Here is a 16,596-nt window from a genome sequence, read left to right as displayed (position 1 = left end):
CAGATTGTAAATACGCTCCCTCCGAATATTTGTTAGTTGGTTGTCATCATCCATAAGACCACTATCATTGCTATCTTGATCACCATTTATACATAAGGCCTCATCACCTTCTCCACCAAACTCATCATTTGAATAATCCTCTTCCATTTCAAAGATATCTCTGTAATCCTTTGTACCTATATAATTATGTAATATACAACAAGTAATTATAATTTTTGTCTAGCTCTCTCAAAAGTAAATGGAGGAGCGTTTTTCAATATTTGAAATTGAGGTTTTAAAGCCTCAAAAGTATGTTCAATAGTAGTCCTCAAGGATGAGTGACTTCGGTTGAATAATCATTTATCATTCTTAGTGAGATTATCTCCCAAAAGTATGAAAAGATAAGCATCTTGCTATCTTCTTTGAAACTCCATATGTGACACGACCTCCTATACGTTTCATCAATATCACTATTTCTTCTTCTTCTTTCAGCCATATATAATCAAATCTCTAACCTACTTCACAAGTATGAACATGGTATGAAATTAAACCCTTAAAAACCCTAAACCCTAAACACACAAAAATTTTAATTTCAATTAACCCAAAACCCTAAAGCCAAAAATCTTACCCTAAACCCTACACTTATGAAAACCTTAAATCCTAAACCCCAAACCCTAATCACCTAAACTCTAATTTCTATTAACCCTAAACCATAAATCCAGAAATTATACCCTAAACCCTAAACCCTAACCCTAAATCCCAAAATTATACAGAAATTGAACAATCAATACAAATAAATCACACATAATTAAATTAAATAATATCCAATAATAAATTAAAGTAAAAAAGTTAGGGTTTAGGGTTACTTTCTGAAATTTGAAGGAAATCGAAGCCGAATAGGAGAAATCGAAGCTGAAATGGGAGAAATCGAAAGAAGTTAAGGCAATCGAAAGATGTGGAAGTTAAAGCCCAGCTGTCACATAAACTCCGTCGTGGCATGCCAACTAGCCAAGCCCCCAAGCCCAAGACAATTTTTTTTCCTTCGGGAGAGTTTTCGTGCCTAACGTAGGAGCCACGTCATTCGGGTTAGGGGGCCCATAAGTCGCGCGGTTTCGATTTCGACAAACGCAATCTAGTAACCTTTCCTTTTCGTGTCCGCGACCGGGTTAACATGGGTCCGGAGCATGCACAGGCTTGCATTTGACTGACACGTGGCATTTCCACCCGTGGCTACTTCCTCGACTGCCTTTCCAATGCAGTACCAGACTTTCGGTTTTCGCTCCATTCTTGCTCGTCGCTGGTGTGCTTATAAATTTGGTTTCCTTCTTCCTTGTCGTCGGGTAAGTGAGTAGTTCAGTTTGGTTCTTTTCGAAGGTGATGATGTTAGCAGTTCTTTTTACCTCTTCTCGTTTGGGTTATTTCTAGTACTAATGGATCAATCAACGTCTGAGCTATCTAATTCGAGGTTTCATTTGTTTCCTTATTTTTTTTATTATTTTCACTTTTATTTTCATTCACTCCATCGGGTTCTGTGAACAGGGGAGCATTGGAGTACGATGTTTGGTGTTTGGATTGCTAGATGAGATTTTTTTTCTTGTTACGTGGGATACCGTTGTCTCAGTGTTTGTATATTGTTTGTGCTAGTGATTGGGGTCTGATTCTCAGGACTTTAGCTGTGTCTAAATTTTCATTTTTGGGCAAAATCGTCCATTTGTTAGCTCCCCAGGGTTAAGTTTTTTTCCAAGTTTATGACTATGGAACTGTTTCTAGAGGACTTCTGATTTGGTAGCTGAAACTTCCTCCCCATGATGCTGTAGATTATGTGCGTAGGGGTTTTCTGTATCAGAAATGCACTTAAAATAGGCTTCATTTTTCTTCTTGGATTTACCTCTTGATTCAAACAAGCTTTTTTTTTTTTTTTTTAAAGGTTGTCTGCGGATTCCTTTTTCAATGCTTTGCTCATCGTTTTCTTTCTGGCTTGAAGAATCTTGGGGGTTTGTGTCCTTTTATTTGTTCCACCATTGTTCTCAACTTGTTTAGCCATTTACGTTTATGGTCTTCCCTTCTCTCAGTGGTTGAAGTGTTAGTGTTGATGATCAGATTATCTGATTATGTTGTCCTTTTTATTTTTTTTCTCCGCGTAGTTACATGAAAGTAACTCTGCGCTCAACTTTATGTCTACATACGTCTTACTCTAGCTTAAACGATTTACATTTAGAATTTAGTTGTGTAGACATGAAACCCAATTGTCAAAATTAGGACCCCTCAATTTGAATGGTCAGAACATTGGAGTTCTTGTCAAACATTCAGTCGATGGTCAGAATCAGAGTTTCGGTCGAGTAACCCAATGCATGGTCAATATGAAGCAAATTGTAAGATGTCTAAGATCAGTTTAAAAGGAGCTCTAGATCATCGACATTGATCAAGATTGAAGGGCTCCAAATCATTGACTGTTTTCAAAGTGAAAACTTTCAACTGTCAAAACATGATTTTTTTGTCAAACAATTGGTTAACGGTTAGAATCAGAGTTTCAGTCAAAATTGAGGGCCATTAATGGTTGGAATCAAAGTTTCAGTCAAAATCGAGGTCGATCATAAGTACAACATGAGCGCCACATAGGCGATACATAATGTTGTAGAAAATTTCTACCCAAACAAAAAAGAGGTGATAAAAGAGGAATGATTCTTGCCACATGTCTTCCTCCCCCAGGGAAAAAAGAGAAGATAAGGGGGTGAAAAAGGTGAGGCCATCACTCTCTAAATAGAGGCACACCTTAGGCTCTTGGGGAAGAGAACTTTGGGGGAAACTTTTGGAGAAGAATTTCTGGAGGAGTGGAGAAAGTGTTGAAGAAATATACCGGAGCTTCAAATTCTAGATAACACCAGAAGCCAAGTCAAAATTGTCACAAAGTTTGCAATATGCAAACACTTTGCCACAACTTGTCATTCCTTCTAATCTTAAGTTAGTGTAAATCTTTGCCGGATTTTTATAGTGGAGGTAACAACAAGAAATTGTTGCCGCTATCTTGCTATCAACTTTGGAGTTGTTGCTGCAATACAAGTCCAAATTTCCCTGTTAAAGAATAAATTGGAGACTAGCCAAAAAATTAAAGCTAGTCAACCAAGGGAGGTTGCAGTTCATTCATTTAATAAGTCATTCAAGACTTAAATCAAGTTTGTGTGTATAGATTGAATCAGAGGATTATCAGAGATCGGACCTTATATCACCTGAAATCTTGTAATTTTCCTTTCTGTGGTACTCAAGATCGCGTTGTTTTGTAGACCCTTTGTACATGACAAGTCTCTAACATTCTGATGCCCTCTTAATGTTGAAAACTGATTTTATTTCTTGTCTTAAGTGAATTGACAACATAAGGAGTTGGAAATCAGGGGTTGCTGGAGATGGTTATGGGAAGTTTGGCAACGGTGGACTTGGAAACTTATTTCCGAAACCTTGTTGTTGGAGAAAAGATGGAAAGAGGAGCAATAGCTGATTGGAAGGATATTCCTGTGGAACTTCTCTTGCGTATTGTTTCTCTCGTTGATGCTCGTACTGTGATAACAGTTGCAGGAGTCTGTACTGGATGGAGGGATGCCATTTGTGCTGGGCTCACCCATCTTTCTCTTTCATGGTAACATATTTTTTTATGTAATTGTAGTTAATTTTATTTTGTAGAGTTTCATGAAATGGCAAGATGCATGGATGTTGTTAGTTTTAGCAATCTGCTGATCAAATGTATGTTTCCATTTTTACTATTTTGCACTTGTTCAACAATCATTAAGCTCTCTAGTTCTGGTTAGAGTTGTTGTAATCGCTTGTCATGGGAATTGATTCCCTGAACTTTTATCTCATTTGAACCCTTATCCTTTACCTCATGGCCTTTATGACTGGGAATTTCAAGGCAAAATATAACACATCTATTCATTCTATCATAGAAGGAAGTGTTGTTGTACATTGAGAGAAGTTCAAGAATAAGATCAAAGAAAAACGAAGTTTAAGAAATAGAAATATTTGGATTGCATAATCTCTCTTTCTCATTTTTAGTGTATAAGCATACAAAATCATGACTCCATGTGAATGTAGTACTGTTTTGTTTTAATTTAAAACCAATTGTAATTTTTTTTGTGGTAAATTTGGCTAAAAGTGTGGTACTTTTGGCTATTTATGTCATTAAAGCATGAGCTTTCATTGTAAAGACCTCTGAGATAATGTGGTCACTGTTTTCAGGGCACCCTAGAACACTAGACAACTAGGCTAATAGCGCCTAGATAACTGGCCTAATAAAAAATGCGGGAGATTTTGTGGTAGCTTTTGATTTTCTTCTCCATCTTCTCCTACTATTATTTTGTGTCCCTTCCTTCGTTTATGTTCTTTTTATATGACATATTGTCTACTAGTTCTTCTTTGAACAATATTTGGAATTCTTTGACGTTCTTCATTCTAAGATATGCTTAGCAATGAAAATGCAAAATTACTTTGAGCACAATTGTGGAAAATTACAGCTTGATCATATTTTCTATGTTTAGTTTATTCCAGTGGAATATTTGACTCATGACATTTGTTATCTGGATTTTCAAGCAAAACGGGGTTCTTCCCTCCAACACCTTGTTGTGGAGGATGACCCATCTTACTAGGTTGTATTCTTCTCTACTTGAATAAAAAATTACACATATTCCTAAAAAAAATCATTTGGTATCTAGTGTATTTGTTAATAGACAACTGCTAAGGTCGTATGGTTTTATGTGTTTGTTATTGATTGGATTTTGGCACTAGAAAATCTGGATGGTGTATATGGCACTCCCATTTTTCTTCTATAGTTGTGGACTGAATCTCTGTTTCTAACACCAATCCTTGAATGTGTGTAAGATAGTTTGCTATGTTGTGTAGTCATTGTTCTTGCCTCTCACTCTATCGTTAGTCATGGTGTCTCAATTTTTCCTCAATTTGTGTTCTCTACTGGTCATTCCCTGCTTGTGGTGGTATTTTGTACTTGCATGTTTCTGTATGAATATTCCTAGATCTATCAAATCCCTTCCATTTCTTTAGAAGAGGAAGTGGGTAGAATAGGGTGCAGCGGCATGGAATTAGCTGCAAGAGTTTAAAAAGGTTTCAGAGCTTAGGAACGGGGGATATCACTTCCTTTGTCAGTGATGTTGTTGCTGGTGCTGTAGTTATGGATACCGAAAGCACTGTACTAATTCTTGGGTTTTTAGCTCAAATCAGTAGTTAGAAGCTGTTCTTTCACATAATCGTATCGAGAAGCTAAATTCCAAACAATTAGACAAGTGTTTTTTTATTTGAAACGGGATAGTTGCATTTTTTTTTTATAAAATCAAAATTCGATCAGAGGAAATAGAGGAGGGTTTTTATAAAATGGGAAAGAGGTGGAAGTGGTGACAAGAAAAGCGGGGAAGAGGTGCCCTCTTTCCCCTTCACCAGATGAATTATTTTGATTACATAAGGTTGAATTTGGAAAAAAAGGGTCTTTTTTTTACCTGGGTGACTTTATTAATGAACTTCCAAGATATGGTGTAAGCATAAGTATCATGGCTCCAGGAGCGCTGAGTAAAACCGACCTTAGAAATGAGTACACCTACTCTTGTTGTCACAAAACTTTTGAGAAATAATTAGATTCGACTGTGCAAATCTGAGTTATTGCGATAATTTTACGTAGGAATACACTCACTATAAAGTGTTGGCAAAAATAAATTTGACTCTGCAAACTGAGTTATTGTGGTAGTTTAAGTAGGTATACACTCTAGAGTGCTGGCAAAAATAAAAAGAGAGCTGTTTTATCTCCTTGTGTATGTTTATTTATGAGTTCTGCTATTCTAGAGTTTTTGTACATCTACCTCTATATTCTTAATCCTTTTGTAAATAGTGCTCTCTGCTATGATTTTTTTGTGAAGAATGTTTAAGTCTAACGGCTATTTTCTAATCTTCATTTTTCATTTTCAGCATTAGTAGTATCCTTTTTTTTTTTTTTTGAAAAAGATGTATTAATAAAAACAAGAGAATTTACAAAAGAGGAGGAAGCAGATCCCTTACAACCAGAGATTGTAGGGTAGCTCCCTGCTTGGCAAGCACATTTGCTCCCGAATTTGTAGATCTCGGTATGTGAGACCAAATACAAGATACAATTGAGGTAATTTCTAAAATCTCCCGAAAGGTATCCCAATGTCGCCACGGGGGAGGGGATGTACACTCACACCATCCAATGACCACCTTTGAGTCCCCTTCGATATGACCACCATCCCAAAAGGTATCCTTTGTTAATGTGCTACTTACCAAAATTTGTCTTTTGGTATTCCCTTAAGGTTGAAGTCTTATAGCATATCAATTAATGACGTTTTCTTTTGAAACGTGCTAGAAATTCGATAGCCAATTTGCTAGCTGCCTAATATATCACTTCTAAGTGACAAATCTCATGTTTGATATTTATATTCTCCTATTGGCAATTAAAAGGGTTAAGATTGGTCTCTATGTGCCTCCTTGTCCTTTGTGCAAACAAATGAACTACTGATATATTTGATCACTGAGCTGGTTTTGATGATACAGGGCCTTCTGTATTATACAGGCAACCTCTTCTCCTGTCTTGCTATGTGTCTGCATGTGACCTTTCTGTAATTCTTCAACAGGTTCAGGGCATATTGTGGAGTCATTTAGAGCTGGGTTTATACCTTTAGGATTGTTATGGTCCTGGGTTAAGTACCTATGTCTTCCGCTCCTAACAGGTCGGTCTTTTGGGTAGTATTGGCTAGGTGCTTAACATTTGGTATCAAAGTGGGCTCTCACGTCGCGAGTTCAAGTCCCTGGACGCGCAAAGGCCAGATTAAAATACTGGTAGGTCCTTGTGATAAGCCCTGGGTCGGGCCAGTGTCGTTGTGCGGGCGCAAAGGCTGGATTAAAATACTGGTAGGTTGCGTCTAGGTATTATCGCGGTCGGGCCAGTGTTGTTGCTCCTCCATGGTCGTCGGCTCACGAAGGTGGGGTGTGATGTTATGGTCCTGGGTTAAGTACCTGTGTCTTCTACTCCTAACAGGCCGGTCTTTTGGGTAGTATTGGCTAAGTGCTTAACAAGGACCTTCAAACTTCAGATTTAATCCAACCAGGTTAACCATTGCCGGCTAAACTTTCTAAGCAGAAAATTTGTGTTTGGAATTTTAAAAATTACATGATTTTTCATATAACTGGCTGAAGGTATGAATAAGTAGGAGAATTTCTGTTATGTTGCCAGAGCAGCCTCCTTAGTGATTAGGTGGTTGGGGTTTGGGGAAAAGATTCTCCCTCTGTGAGGACAGCAGGTTAACTATTGCAGGCTAAGTTTTCTAACCAGAAGCCAATTGATAGTAGAAGCCATCAACCAATTGGTTATAGCAGGAAGAACTCTCCTCTCTCAATCTTTAGGAAAAACTTTAGGAGTTTTCTTGTGGCTGTAACCATAACCTTAGGGAAAACTTTCAGGTGAAGGTAAGACATATGGCATTTGAGGAAAGAATATAAAACAAAAATATTGAAGTACATCTGAGATTTCTTGCATAGCAACCTAGGTGGACATCCGAGTACATCTTACTGCACCTATTACCACCAAAAATAGTGAAAGCTCAAAAGAAATGAACCCAAAACGAGAACACTTGAAAACCAATTTGTTTGTGTAGTCGTCATTAGTTTATGAAAATATGATTTTCCGAAGGCAATTCCATTCTACTCATGAAATAATAACATGCTGAACTGTCCTCCTAGGTTAGCCTAACAATTATATCAATCAGAAGAAGACCATTGATTTATTTTGTTTTTTCTTATACAGTTTTCATTGTTTCTATTAAATTGTTGTTATGCTTCGTTTTATATCCTGAATATGGTAGGATTTTCATCTTCCATTAACTTCTCAGGCCAAATGTCCTGAATTCGTTTTCCACATTTTAGTCATTCCTAAATCTGTAATAAAGATGTGTACTTATTCTATAATTGGAAGCGAAGAATCGTTCCATTATTTTTTATGCTTTTCCTAGTTTACTCGGAAACTTTACTGCTTGATGCTATCTTTTTCTGTACCATTCTAAGTTGAAATGTAGAGTAATAAATTATACAGTTGAATGTTTCTTTTACTTTAATTGTGTTTCACTCAAATTTGTGTGTAAGGAAACTGTAGGATATGTTAAGCTCAATCTGTGCCACAACGTGTTTTACTTTTGGCAGGTGCAAGGAACACATGAACAACCTTGTTCTTTCTCTAGCGCCCAAGTTCACTAAGTTACAGGTCCTAACCTTACGCCAAAACCGACCACAACTTGAGGATGAGGCTGTCATCACTGTTGCAAACAACTGCCATGATCTACGAGACCTGGACCTCAGCAAAAGCTTCAAGCTTACAGATCATTCATTGTATGCCCTGGCCCTGGGCTGCCCTTTCCTTAGTAAACTCACCATCAGTGGATGTTCTGCCTTCAGTGATGTCACCCTTTCCTATCTCACAAGTGTATGCAGGAACTTGAAAAGCCTGAATCTTTGTGGGTGTGTTAAAGCTGCATCAGATAATGCCCTAAAGGTGCTGTGGTTTGATATTACTGGTCTGCAACCTCGTATTTTAGACCGGTAAGAGAAAAAAGTGTTACCAACATACTCTTTTCTTTCATCTTTTGAGGTTACAGGCTATCGCAGAAAACTGCAGTCAGTTGCAAACGTTGGTTCTTGGTTGGTGTGAAGGGGTGACGGATGTGGGAGTGATGAGCTTGGCTTTAGGCTGTCCTGACTTAAGGGCACTAGATTTGTGCGATTGTGTCCTCATAACAGGTAGTCTTCCTCGCTAACTCTGGCAGTATTTTGTGTTCTGTACAGGCTTTTAGTCCTATAATGGTATCAATTGAGCTGGTTTCGTTGGCAGACGAGAGTGTTATTGCTCTGGCAAACAGATGCCACCACTTGAGGTCCCTTGGCCTCTACTACTGCAAAAACATTACCGACAGGGCGATGTATTCTTTAGCTGCGAACTGTCGTGTAAAGAGTAAGCATGACTTGTGGAAGATGGTAGGCGCTAGCTACAGCAATAACAGCAGCAGCAGCAAGGAGGAAGGCCTCATGAACCTCAACATTAGCCAATGCACGGCCCTGACTTCACCAGCAGTCCAGGCAGTGTGCGACACCTTCCCAGCACTGCACACTTGCTCCAGGAGGCACTCTCTCATAATCAGTGGCTGTCTCAGCCTGACTTCTGTACATTGTGCTTGTGCTTTACAGGCACATCGTGAGGGCAGGAGAGTATCCAGTCAAGCACACTAAGAGATAGCTGGTACATAAAGAAAGCTTGATATGGAATGTCAGTTTAGAGTTCTCTCTTGGCGCAGGTTGTTTGGTTTTATTTACATGTCAGCTCCTCCATACTTGCCACTTCTACATTAAAGCTGAGGTATTTTCAGAACGAACTGGGCACCCTGTAATTCTTTTGCCAAACCTTTCTTTCTATTATTAGAAATTAGAAGCCCTAATTTTAAACTAGAAAGAACAATAATAATAATAACAGAAAAAAGAAAAAACAAGCACAAGAACAAATAATAAGATTTATATAAATTCGTTTTAGGTGAGATTAGGTCTGGTTTTTTGTTGTTGTAGTAATCTACTATGAAAATGAAATAATTTACAAGAGAAATTTTACATTTTTTCATAGCTAACTGATGTTCTTCCTATGAATGATAATACCCTAATAGTGGCGTTCCAAATATAAAGAGAAAAACTAGGGTAACACTCCAAATATAAAGAGAAAAACTAAGGTAATAATGGTACAAGAATAAAATTTTTAAATTACCCTTAATGATATAGCAATTAATATATTATAGATCGAATAGGGTTCCATCCCCATACCCTTGGGAGGGGGGTTTCTTGCCTCCCTTCCAACCCCCTACGACAATTTTACTACGAACCTTTCAACCCCTATGACAATTTTACCACGAAGGTTGATCCGTGTTTCTCGTTCACCGTCACAATGCGTCTTTGCTTATGTCGTCCTCGATGACCATTTTATCTGATTCTTTCTCTAGAGCCTGGAGCATCCAAACAGATTGGGGATAACAATATATGTTAATAACAGGCTTTAAGAGGGATTAATTTATGTTAATTAAAAATTAAGGGTAATTAAGGAAGATCCCATTATCAATAGGCCATTAAGGAGAAGGCCATTTAAGTAATTTTAAATACTCGCACTCGGTCCCCGTTTAAGGCGCATGTTAGAAATCATCTTCTGTCTTTTTCCCGCGTCCTTGGCTAATATGACGGCCTGCGTGTGGTTCCCCATCCCTCTCTCTTTATTCTCTCTCTCCCTCTCTCTGCAAATATAAATCATTTTTTTAAAGAATAAAATTCTGTTTAAAATAACTGGATTTCAGATCTGCGTCTCCTCCGCTTGCTGCACTTAAATCTCCCGTGCCTGAGTAATCTCGTTCTTACAGGGAGAGCGGAAGGACAACGAAATTCCTCATCTCTTCGGAGCCTTTCTCGCTATTTCTTGTGTCAAGGTATGAACACTCCACTCCTCTTCCAGTGTCGGAGCTCGCCGTTTCCTCCCTTTGTGCGCTTTTGATGTGAGTTCGGCAGAGTTAGTGGCTGTTTTCCTTTCTTTTCTTTCGATTTTCAATCTGTTTTATTGAGGAAGGTTCAATGTGGTTGCAGATCTATTGGTTTCGAATGTTCTGTTGCTTTTTAGTGTTTTTTTTTTTTTTCAGTTGGAAGATGTGGTTTCGAGTTTTCTTTTTTGAATTGTCATTATCTTTAGCTGCTTGAGCGTCGGCTCTTTTTTTTTTTTTTTTTTTTCCTTTGCTTATTTGTCGTATAGACGAACATATAATCCGGATCTGGTGCGGCTTTATTTTCTTTTTCTTTTTTTTCCTTCGTAATAACTAGATTTTTTTTATGCTTTATACCTATTCAATGTAGTTTGAGTTAATTAAACTGATTCATTGTTTCTTGCAAAAATCCCTATGTGAGATGAAAATGACTGGATTTGATGTACGGTTCTCGTTTATCTGAAGTTGACTCACATCTGTGAATGATTCTTGGCTGTCATCTTAGCTGAACCCTTAGTTGTATTTTCTGCATTTGTTTTCCTGGGTGAGTGTTTCGTTATTTTTTTCTAGCTTGTGAAGTCGCCGTGGATTCCTTGCTCTATTCATATAAATCTTCCAATTTGGTCATATGCAAGCTTATCTGATCTTGGTTTTGGTGTTTTCTCTTTCTTCTTTTCTTTAATTAATTACTATGGAAATTCGGATTTATCTGATCTCCAACTTTGAGTCGTGCAAATTAAAAGTATTCGAGACTGTGATTTGGTTATTTAGTTGTTCTCTTCAACTAGTGTTTTTTTTTTTCATCATTGTTTGTCTTTTTTAGCTGAAAAAAAGGAATTTTCTATTTATCATGTTCTGATTCCAGATCCGAAAATATCCATAGTCGTTCTCTTACTTTTAGATCCTACGATGACTCAAATTTAACCTTAGTTTCAATTTTTTCAATATTGTCGGTTAATACACATAATTTTTTTCAATTTCTTCTTTTATTGTTCTTATCATGAGTCTGACAGTGGGGATCTGTTTCTTTGATGCTCAGTGAGTAGGTGAGACTGGGAAGCACTCTTTGACATTGATTTACTTTTCTTATTATGTTTTCAGAAATACACATCAGAGGTAAACTTATATATATGCAGCGATAATGGCATTTGGGAAGAACACTCGGATGGACAGTAGGAGATCTTCCTCTTCCTATAGTTCACTTGTCACAATCGTTGTATTTGTGGCCCTCTGTTTGGTTGGTGTTTGGATGATGACATCAACAACTGTGGTCCCAGTTCGAAATGTTGATATGTCCCCTCCCCAGACCAATACTGAAGTGAAACAACAAGTGAATGAGTCTGGGCAGTTTGAGAATGGATCAGGAGATGTAAATGGTGGTGTGTCAACAGGTGAGCCTGAAGAAAAAGGAGGCCGAGACCAGGATGAGAGCTCTAGTGAGCAGAAAGAAGATATAAAGGACGATCCAGAAGGTACAGTTAAAGCTGAGGTGGATAATGTGAAGGAAGGAAAGACTGATATCGGAGAAGTGAGCAATGAGGATCAGTTGAATGATCGCGAAAAGGAATCTGAGGACAATTCGGAGGAAAAGAAAAAAATAGAATCGGAGGATGAGGGAAAGGACTCTGAGGACAAATTAGCGTCAGAGGAAAAGAAAATATCGGAATCAAAAGAAGAGGAAAAGGAGTCTAAGAACAATAATAAATCAGACTCAGAGGAAAAGGAATCTGAGGATGAGAAAAAAACAGATTCAGAGGGAAAGGAATCGGAGGATGAGAAAAAATCGGACTCAGAAGAAAGTTCAAGTGAAAAGGGGGAGGATGTCAAGGAGCAAAACCAATTAGAGGAAGTTACCCAGACTCAAGAAATTGAAACAGAGAACAATTTTGGTGGAGGCAACCCAGAGAATTTGACAAAGGATGAAGGTCAAAAAGAGGTGTTTCCTGATGCAGCACAGTCTGAGATTCTAAATGAAACTAATACCCAGAATGGGCCTTTTTCAACTCAAGCTACAGAGTCTAAGAATGAAAAAGAGATTCAAGAAGAGTCAAAATCCAGGGATGAACAAGCCTCATTTGGTTACAGTTGGAAGCTCTGCAATGTTACTGCAGGAATTGATTACATCCCTTGTTTGGATAATGAGGAAGCCATCCTTAAGCTGCGGAGTACCAAGCATTATGAGCATAGGGAGAGACACTGCCCTGAGGAAGGCCCTACTTGTCTTGTCCCTCTTCCTGAAGGATACAAGCGGTCCATCTCTTGGCCTGACAGCAGGATCAAGGTATGGAATCTTGTTTTCTTTTTCATGTCAAATGTGAGGTCTATTCTTATTTTCAGCTTCTTCTTTCCGGACCTTGTGATGATTCCAATTTCTGCTCCAGATTTGGTACCACAATGTTCCACACACCATGCTTGCAGTGGTAAAAGGACACCAGAATTGGGTGAAAGTTACTGGCGAGTACCTTACGTTCCCTGGTGGTGGAACACAGTTTAAGCATGGTGCTCTGCATTATGTTGATTTCGTTCAAGAGGTGCAATTCTCTACTGATGTCGACCTCTTCTTCATCAATGTGATTTGATAAATAATTGATAAAGGTTCTTTTTTATGATGCTTGTGAATCTGTTCTTAGTCCAGAAAAATTCACTCTTTTTGTCTAGTGTTCATTAGGTTGTAACCTGTTAAATGTGTATAATCTTAAAAATATGGAAAAACAAAGATATGTTTGTATCGACATGCATAATTTCTAACGAAATTGATTGTAGACCTAATTTCTTTACATGCATATCCATCAATGTCATATGCAGACACTTCCTGACATTGCATGGGGGAAACGAAGTCGTGTTGTACTGGACGTTGGCTGTGGGGTTGCCAGCTTTGGAGGCTATCTCTTTGATAGAGATGTTATTACTATGTCCTTTGCTCCCAAGGATGAACATGAAGCTCAAGTTCAATTTGCACTTGAAAGAGGCATTCCAGCTTTATCTGCTGTGATGGGCACCACGAGGTTACCTTTCCCTGGTCAAGTATTCGATATAGTTCATTGTGCTCGCTGTAGGGTTCCTTGGCATATAGAAGGTACATCATATGTCTGATCATAACTCCTTGTTGTAATAATTATCATTAGTTATGCAATTCAGTCTATATTTTGGAGCTTAACATAAGCTTCAAATTGACAGGTGGTAAGCTTCTTTTGGAGCTAAACCGAGTGTTACGACCTGGGGGTTACTTCTTGTGGTCTGCTACTCCTGTTTATCAGAAACTGCCAGAAGATGTTGAGATCTGGGAAGGTAGGCTAGCCTTTCTTTTGTTTTTTGTTTCTTTTGCATTTGTATTTTTTTGTGTGCGCTATTTTGGGTATTGGGCTGCTACTGTGTTGTGAAATAGTTGTGAGTAATTCTGCTGCTGTGTGAAATTTTTGGCAGCTATGTCTTCTCTGACAAAATCCATGTGCTGGGAGATGGTAGCGCTTAAGAGGGATTCGGTGAACAAAGTGGGCATAGCTATATATAAGAAACCCTCTTCCAATAAGTGCTATGAGGGAAGATCAGAGAATAACCCACCTCTTTGTCCCGCAACTGATGATCCAAACGCAGCATGGTATTTTCTGGCTCATTTAGTGTTGATTCTCTTTCTGAGATTTCTAATTTATGATTATGTTGAAAATAATTAAGCACCTGTTGGCCTATGTAGGAACATTCCACTTCAGACATGTATGCATCAAGTGCCTGAAAGTGCAGGACAACGTGGATCTCAATGGCCAGAGTTATGGCCTCAGAGGTTAGATAAAACCCCTTATTGGTTGAATGATTCGCAAGTCGGGGTCTATGGCAAGCCAGCTCCTGAGGATTTCATGTCGGATTATGAGCACTGGAAACATGTGGTTAGCAAATCGTATCTCAATGGGATGGGAATTGACTGGTCCACTGTGAGGAATGTCATGGATATGAGAGCTGTTTATGGAGGGTAAGGCTTTTGGGACTACCAATATTCTCTGATGCCCAGTAGTATTTAATTTACTTTGTTGTCTCCATTCTTCTTTCTACTCTGTCACTCAACTTGTGTATTTTCTGGCATTTAATTTGCAGTTTTGCTGCTGCTTTGAGAGATATGAACGTTTGGGTCATGAATGTGGTCTCAATTGATGCACCGGACACTCTTCCCATTATTTATGAAAGGGGTCTGTTTGGTATCTATCATGACTGGTGTGAATCATTCAGTACCTATCCAAGAACATATGACCTTCTCCATGCAGATCACCTGTTCTCTAAACTCAAGAAAAGGTATGTTGTCAGAAGAATGTGGGAGTAGTTTCTGCTCGTTTTCTTTGCATCTACCGGCATCTCAATGCTGCTTCCAAATTTCTTTAGTGTTGCTTTATTTGTTCTTGACTTTGATGAATGGGTTATGTTTGCAGATGCAAGCTGGCTGCAGTAATGGCTGAGGTTGATCGGATGTTAAGACCAGAAGGAAAACTAATCGTACGTGATAAAGTTGATATCATCAACGAAGTTGAGACCATGGCTAAATCTCTACACTGGGAGATTCGGTTGACTTACTCGAAGGTACAAGAGGGGCTTTTGTGCGTCCAGAAAACATTCTGGCGACCTCAAGAAATAGATACGGCACCAACTTCATCCACCTTGGCTTAAACCACATTCTTGGTTTTCCTATACGCCCTTCTCTAGGTTAGTTTTGTTCTCGGTTCTTTTCTCTTTTTAACCTCTTATATTTGTACTCTCCTCTCGCGGCAGATTGTCTGCATTCTATTATTTTATTTTATTTTTATACATTCAATTCTTTGATCTCGGGTAGAGGAGGCGTCCGAGTTTTGTGTGTAAAATTACATTTTTAGACAAACATGAAGGAAGTCAATTCTAAGTGTTTCAAATGTTCTTTTCAAGATATATTGCCCCAGCGCTTTAGTCGGTTTGGTTTTGTCTTTTTGTTTTTGCGAACTCCAATTGTTTGGTAATATTTTCTGCAGAGGGGCTCAAAAGTTTGTAAGTTTTAATTTATTTTGTGGCGGTCAAATTTTGGTTAGAAACATTTATAGATATTTGACGAAATAATTGTTAAAGGAGAAGGAAGGCGAGGGAGGCTTTTCTCCCATCCTTTGTCCGCTCTTGGAAGGGCCTCCATTAGGGGTTGCATCGAACCGAGCCAGTTTGCGAGATCCAGATAAGTTAACGAGTTGAGTTTGACCGAACCATGGTTCGGTTCAAAAACTCGTGAACGGGTTCGTTAACTTAACGAGGGCTTGAGAGGTGGGAGTGAGAGTCATCTTCGGCTCTTTGAGTTCGAGTTCGAGTTCGAGTTCGATTTCTTCCTCCCCTCATCTGTTGTTGTTGATCCTTATCACCGTCGAGCCCTTCCTATCTATTGTTGTGGCTGCCTCCGTTGCCGTAGACAACTGCTCGTGGCTGCCTTCGTCATAGACTCCCTTACCCTTGTGTCATCTCGGTGGCCGCTACCTTCGCCACTGCTTCCGTCGCCCCCGCTTCTGTCGCAGCTGTCAACCTTGATGACAACTCCTCATTGGCATCGCTAGACCCCCCTGCCCCCCTCGTCGTCTCGACGGAAAATTAGAGATCTAAGTTAGGGGAGAAATAGTTTTTCCCCCCTACGCGTGCGAAGACATCGTGTGATTTCGCACGTGTGAGATCACAAACACATGAAAAAAAATGTTTCTTGAACTCCGACTGTCTTTTCCTCATGACTCTTGAAGAGACTCAAATTGTTTGAGGTACTCTCTTGATGCTAACTCTACTAAAGTTTTTCAGAAGAACAAATTGGTAGCATTTCAGAACTGTTGTTATATGAATCCATGCTTCGAAGAAAAAACGAAAATGGGCATACGATCAAGTCATCCAAAACCATTTTTCTTAAACTTTTCTTTGTCTCGATGATATGGTTTTCCAATCCTTGAATCAGAACGATCTGATTGAGTACAAATGGATAAAACTAGCGTTGCTTTTCAAATAAATGTTTTTGTGTTTGATTATTGAATAAAGTTTATACCCAATTATGCAACTTTTATGAATAATTTTATGTAGGGTTAAT

General features: G+C 38.7%; 2 protein-coding genes across 2 annotated transcripts; both read left to right on the top strand.

Moving 5' to 3' along the window:
- Positions 1 to 3,380: 3,380 nt before the first annotated feature.
- On the top strand, positions 3,381 to 9,258 carry LOC137950780 (F-box protein SKP2B-like). Its single transcript, XM_068797399.1, has 4 exons — positions 3,381 to 3,610; positions 8,179 to 8,527; positions 8,631 to 8,772; positions 8,864 to 9,258. The coding sequence occupies exons 1-4, from the start codon at positions 3,381 to 3,383 to the stop codon at positions 9,256 to 9,258; spliced, it is 1,116 nt and encodes a 371-aa protein (XP_068653500.1).
- Positions 9,259 to 10,278: 1,020 nt separating this feature from the next.
- Positions 10,279 to 15,436, top strand: LOC137949607 (probable methyltransferase PMT26). Its single transcript, XM_068795702.1, has 9 exons — positions 10,279 to 10,487; positions 11,637 to 12,816; positions 12,917 to 13,066; positions 13,341 to 13,611; positions 13,713 to 13,823; positions 13,959 to 14,133; positions 14,227 to 14,499; positions 14,622 to 14,816; positions 14,951 to 15,436. Exons 2-9 carry the CDS (start codon positions 11,677 to 11,679, stop codon positions 15,183 to 15,185), a joined length of 2,550 nt encoding a protein of 849 aa, XP_068651803.1. The 5' UTR covers positions 10,279 to 10,487; positions 11,637 to 11,676; the 3' UTR covers positions 15,186 to 15,436.
- The last annotated feature ends 1,160 nt before the right edge of the window (positions 15,437 to 16,596 follow it).

This window comes from Aristolochia californica, unplaced genomic scaffold, assembly GCF_029961685.1.
Source record: "Aristolochia californica isolate CCGP_79_NKW_82.1479 unplaced genomic scaffold, dmAriCali1.0.hap1 SCAF_14, whole genome shotgun sequence".
Lineage (NCBI taxonomy): Eukaryota > Viridiplantae > Streptophyta > Magnoliopsida > Piperales > Aristolochiaceae > Aristolochia > Aristolochia californica.
Note: the sequence above shows the minus strand (reverse complement) of the source record. Positions and strands in the feature narration are given on the sequence as shown.

What these genes read in the sequence shown, in the direction of transcription:
- LOC137950780 (XM_068797399.1), top strand. Translation starts at nt 3,381, where the DNA reads ATGGTTATGGGAAGTTTGGCAACGGTGGACTTGGAAACTTATTTCCGA. An exon ending in CATCAGATAATGCCCTAAAG is followed by an intron (nt 8,528 to 8,630) that starts GTGCTGTGGTTT and finishes TTGAGGTTACAG; the next exon opens with GCTATCGCAGAAAACTGCAG. An exon ending in CGATTGTGTCCTCATAACAG is followed by an intron (nt 8,773 to 8,863) that starts GTAGTCTTCCTC and finishes TTTCGTTGGCAG; the next exon opens with ACGAGAGTGTTATTGCTCTG.
- LOC137949607 (XM_068795702.1), top strand. Translation starts at nt 11,677, where the DNA reads ATGGCATTTGGGAAGAACACTCGGATGGACAGTAGGAGATCTTCCTCT. An exon ending in GGTTCCTTGGCATATAGAAG is followed by an intron (nt 13,612 to 13,712) that starts GTACATCATATG and finishes TCAAATTGACAG; the next exon opens with GTGGTAAGCTTCTTTTGGAG. An exon ending in GATGATCCAAACGCAGCATG is followed by an intron (nt 14,134 to 14,226) that starts GTATTTTCTGGC and finishes TGGCCTATGTAG; the next exon opens with GAACATTCCACTTCAGACAT.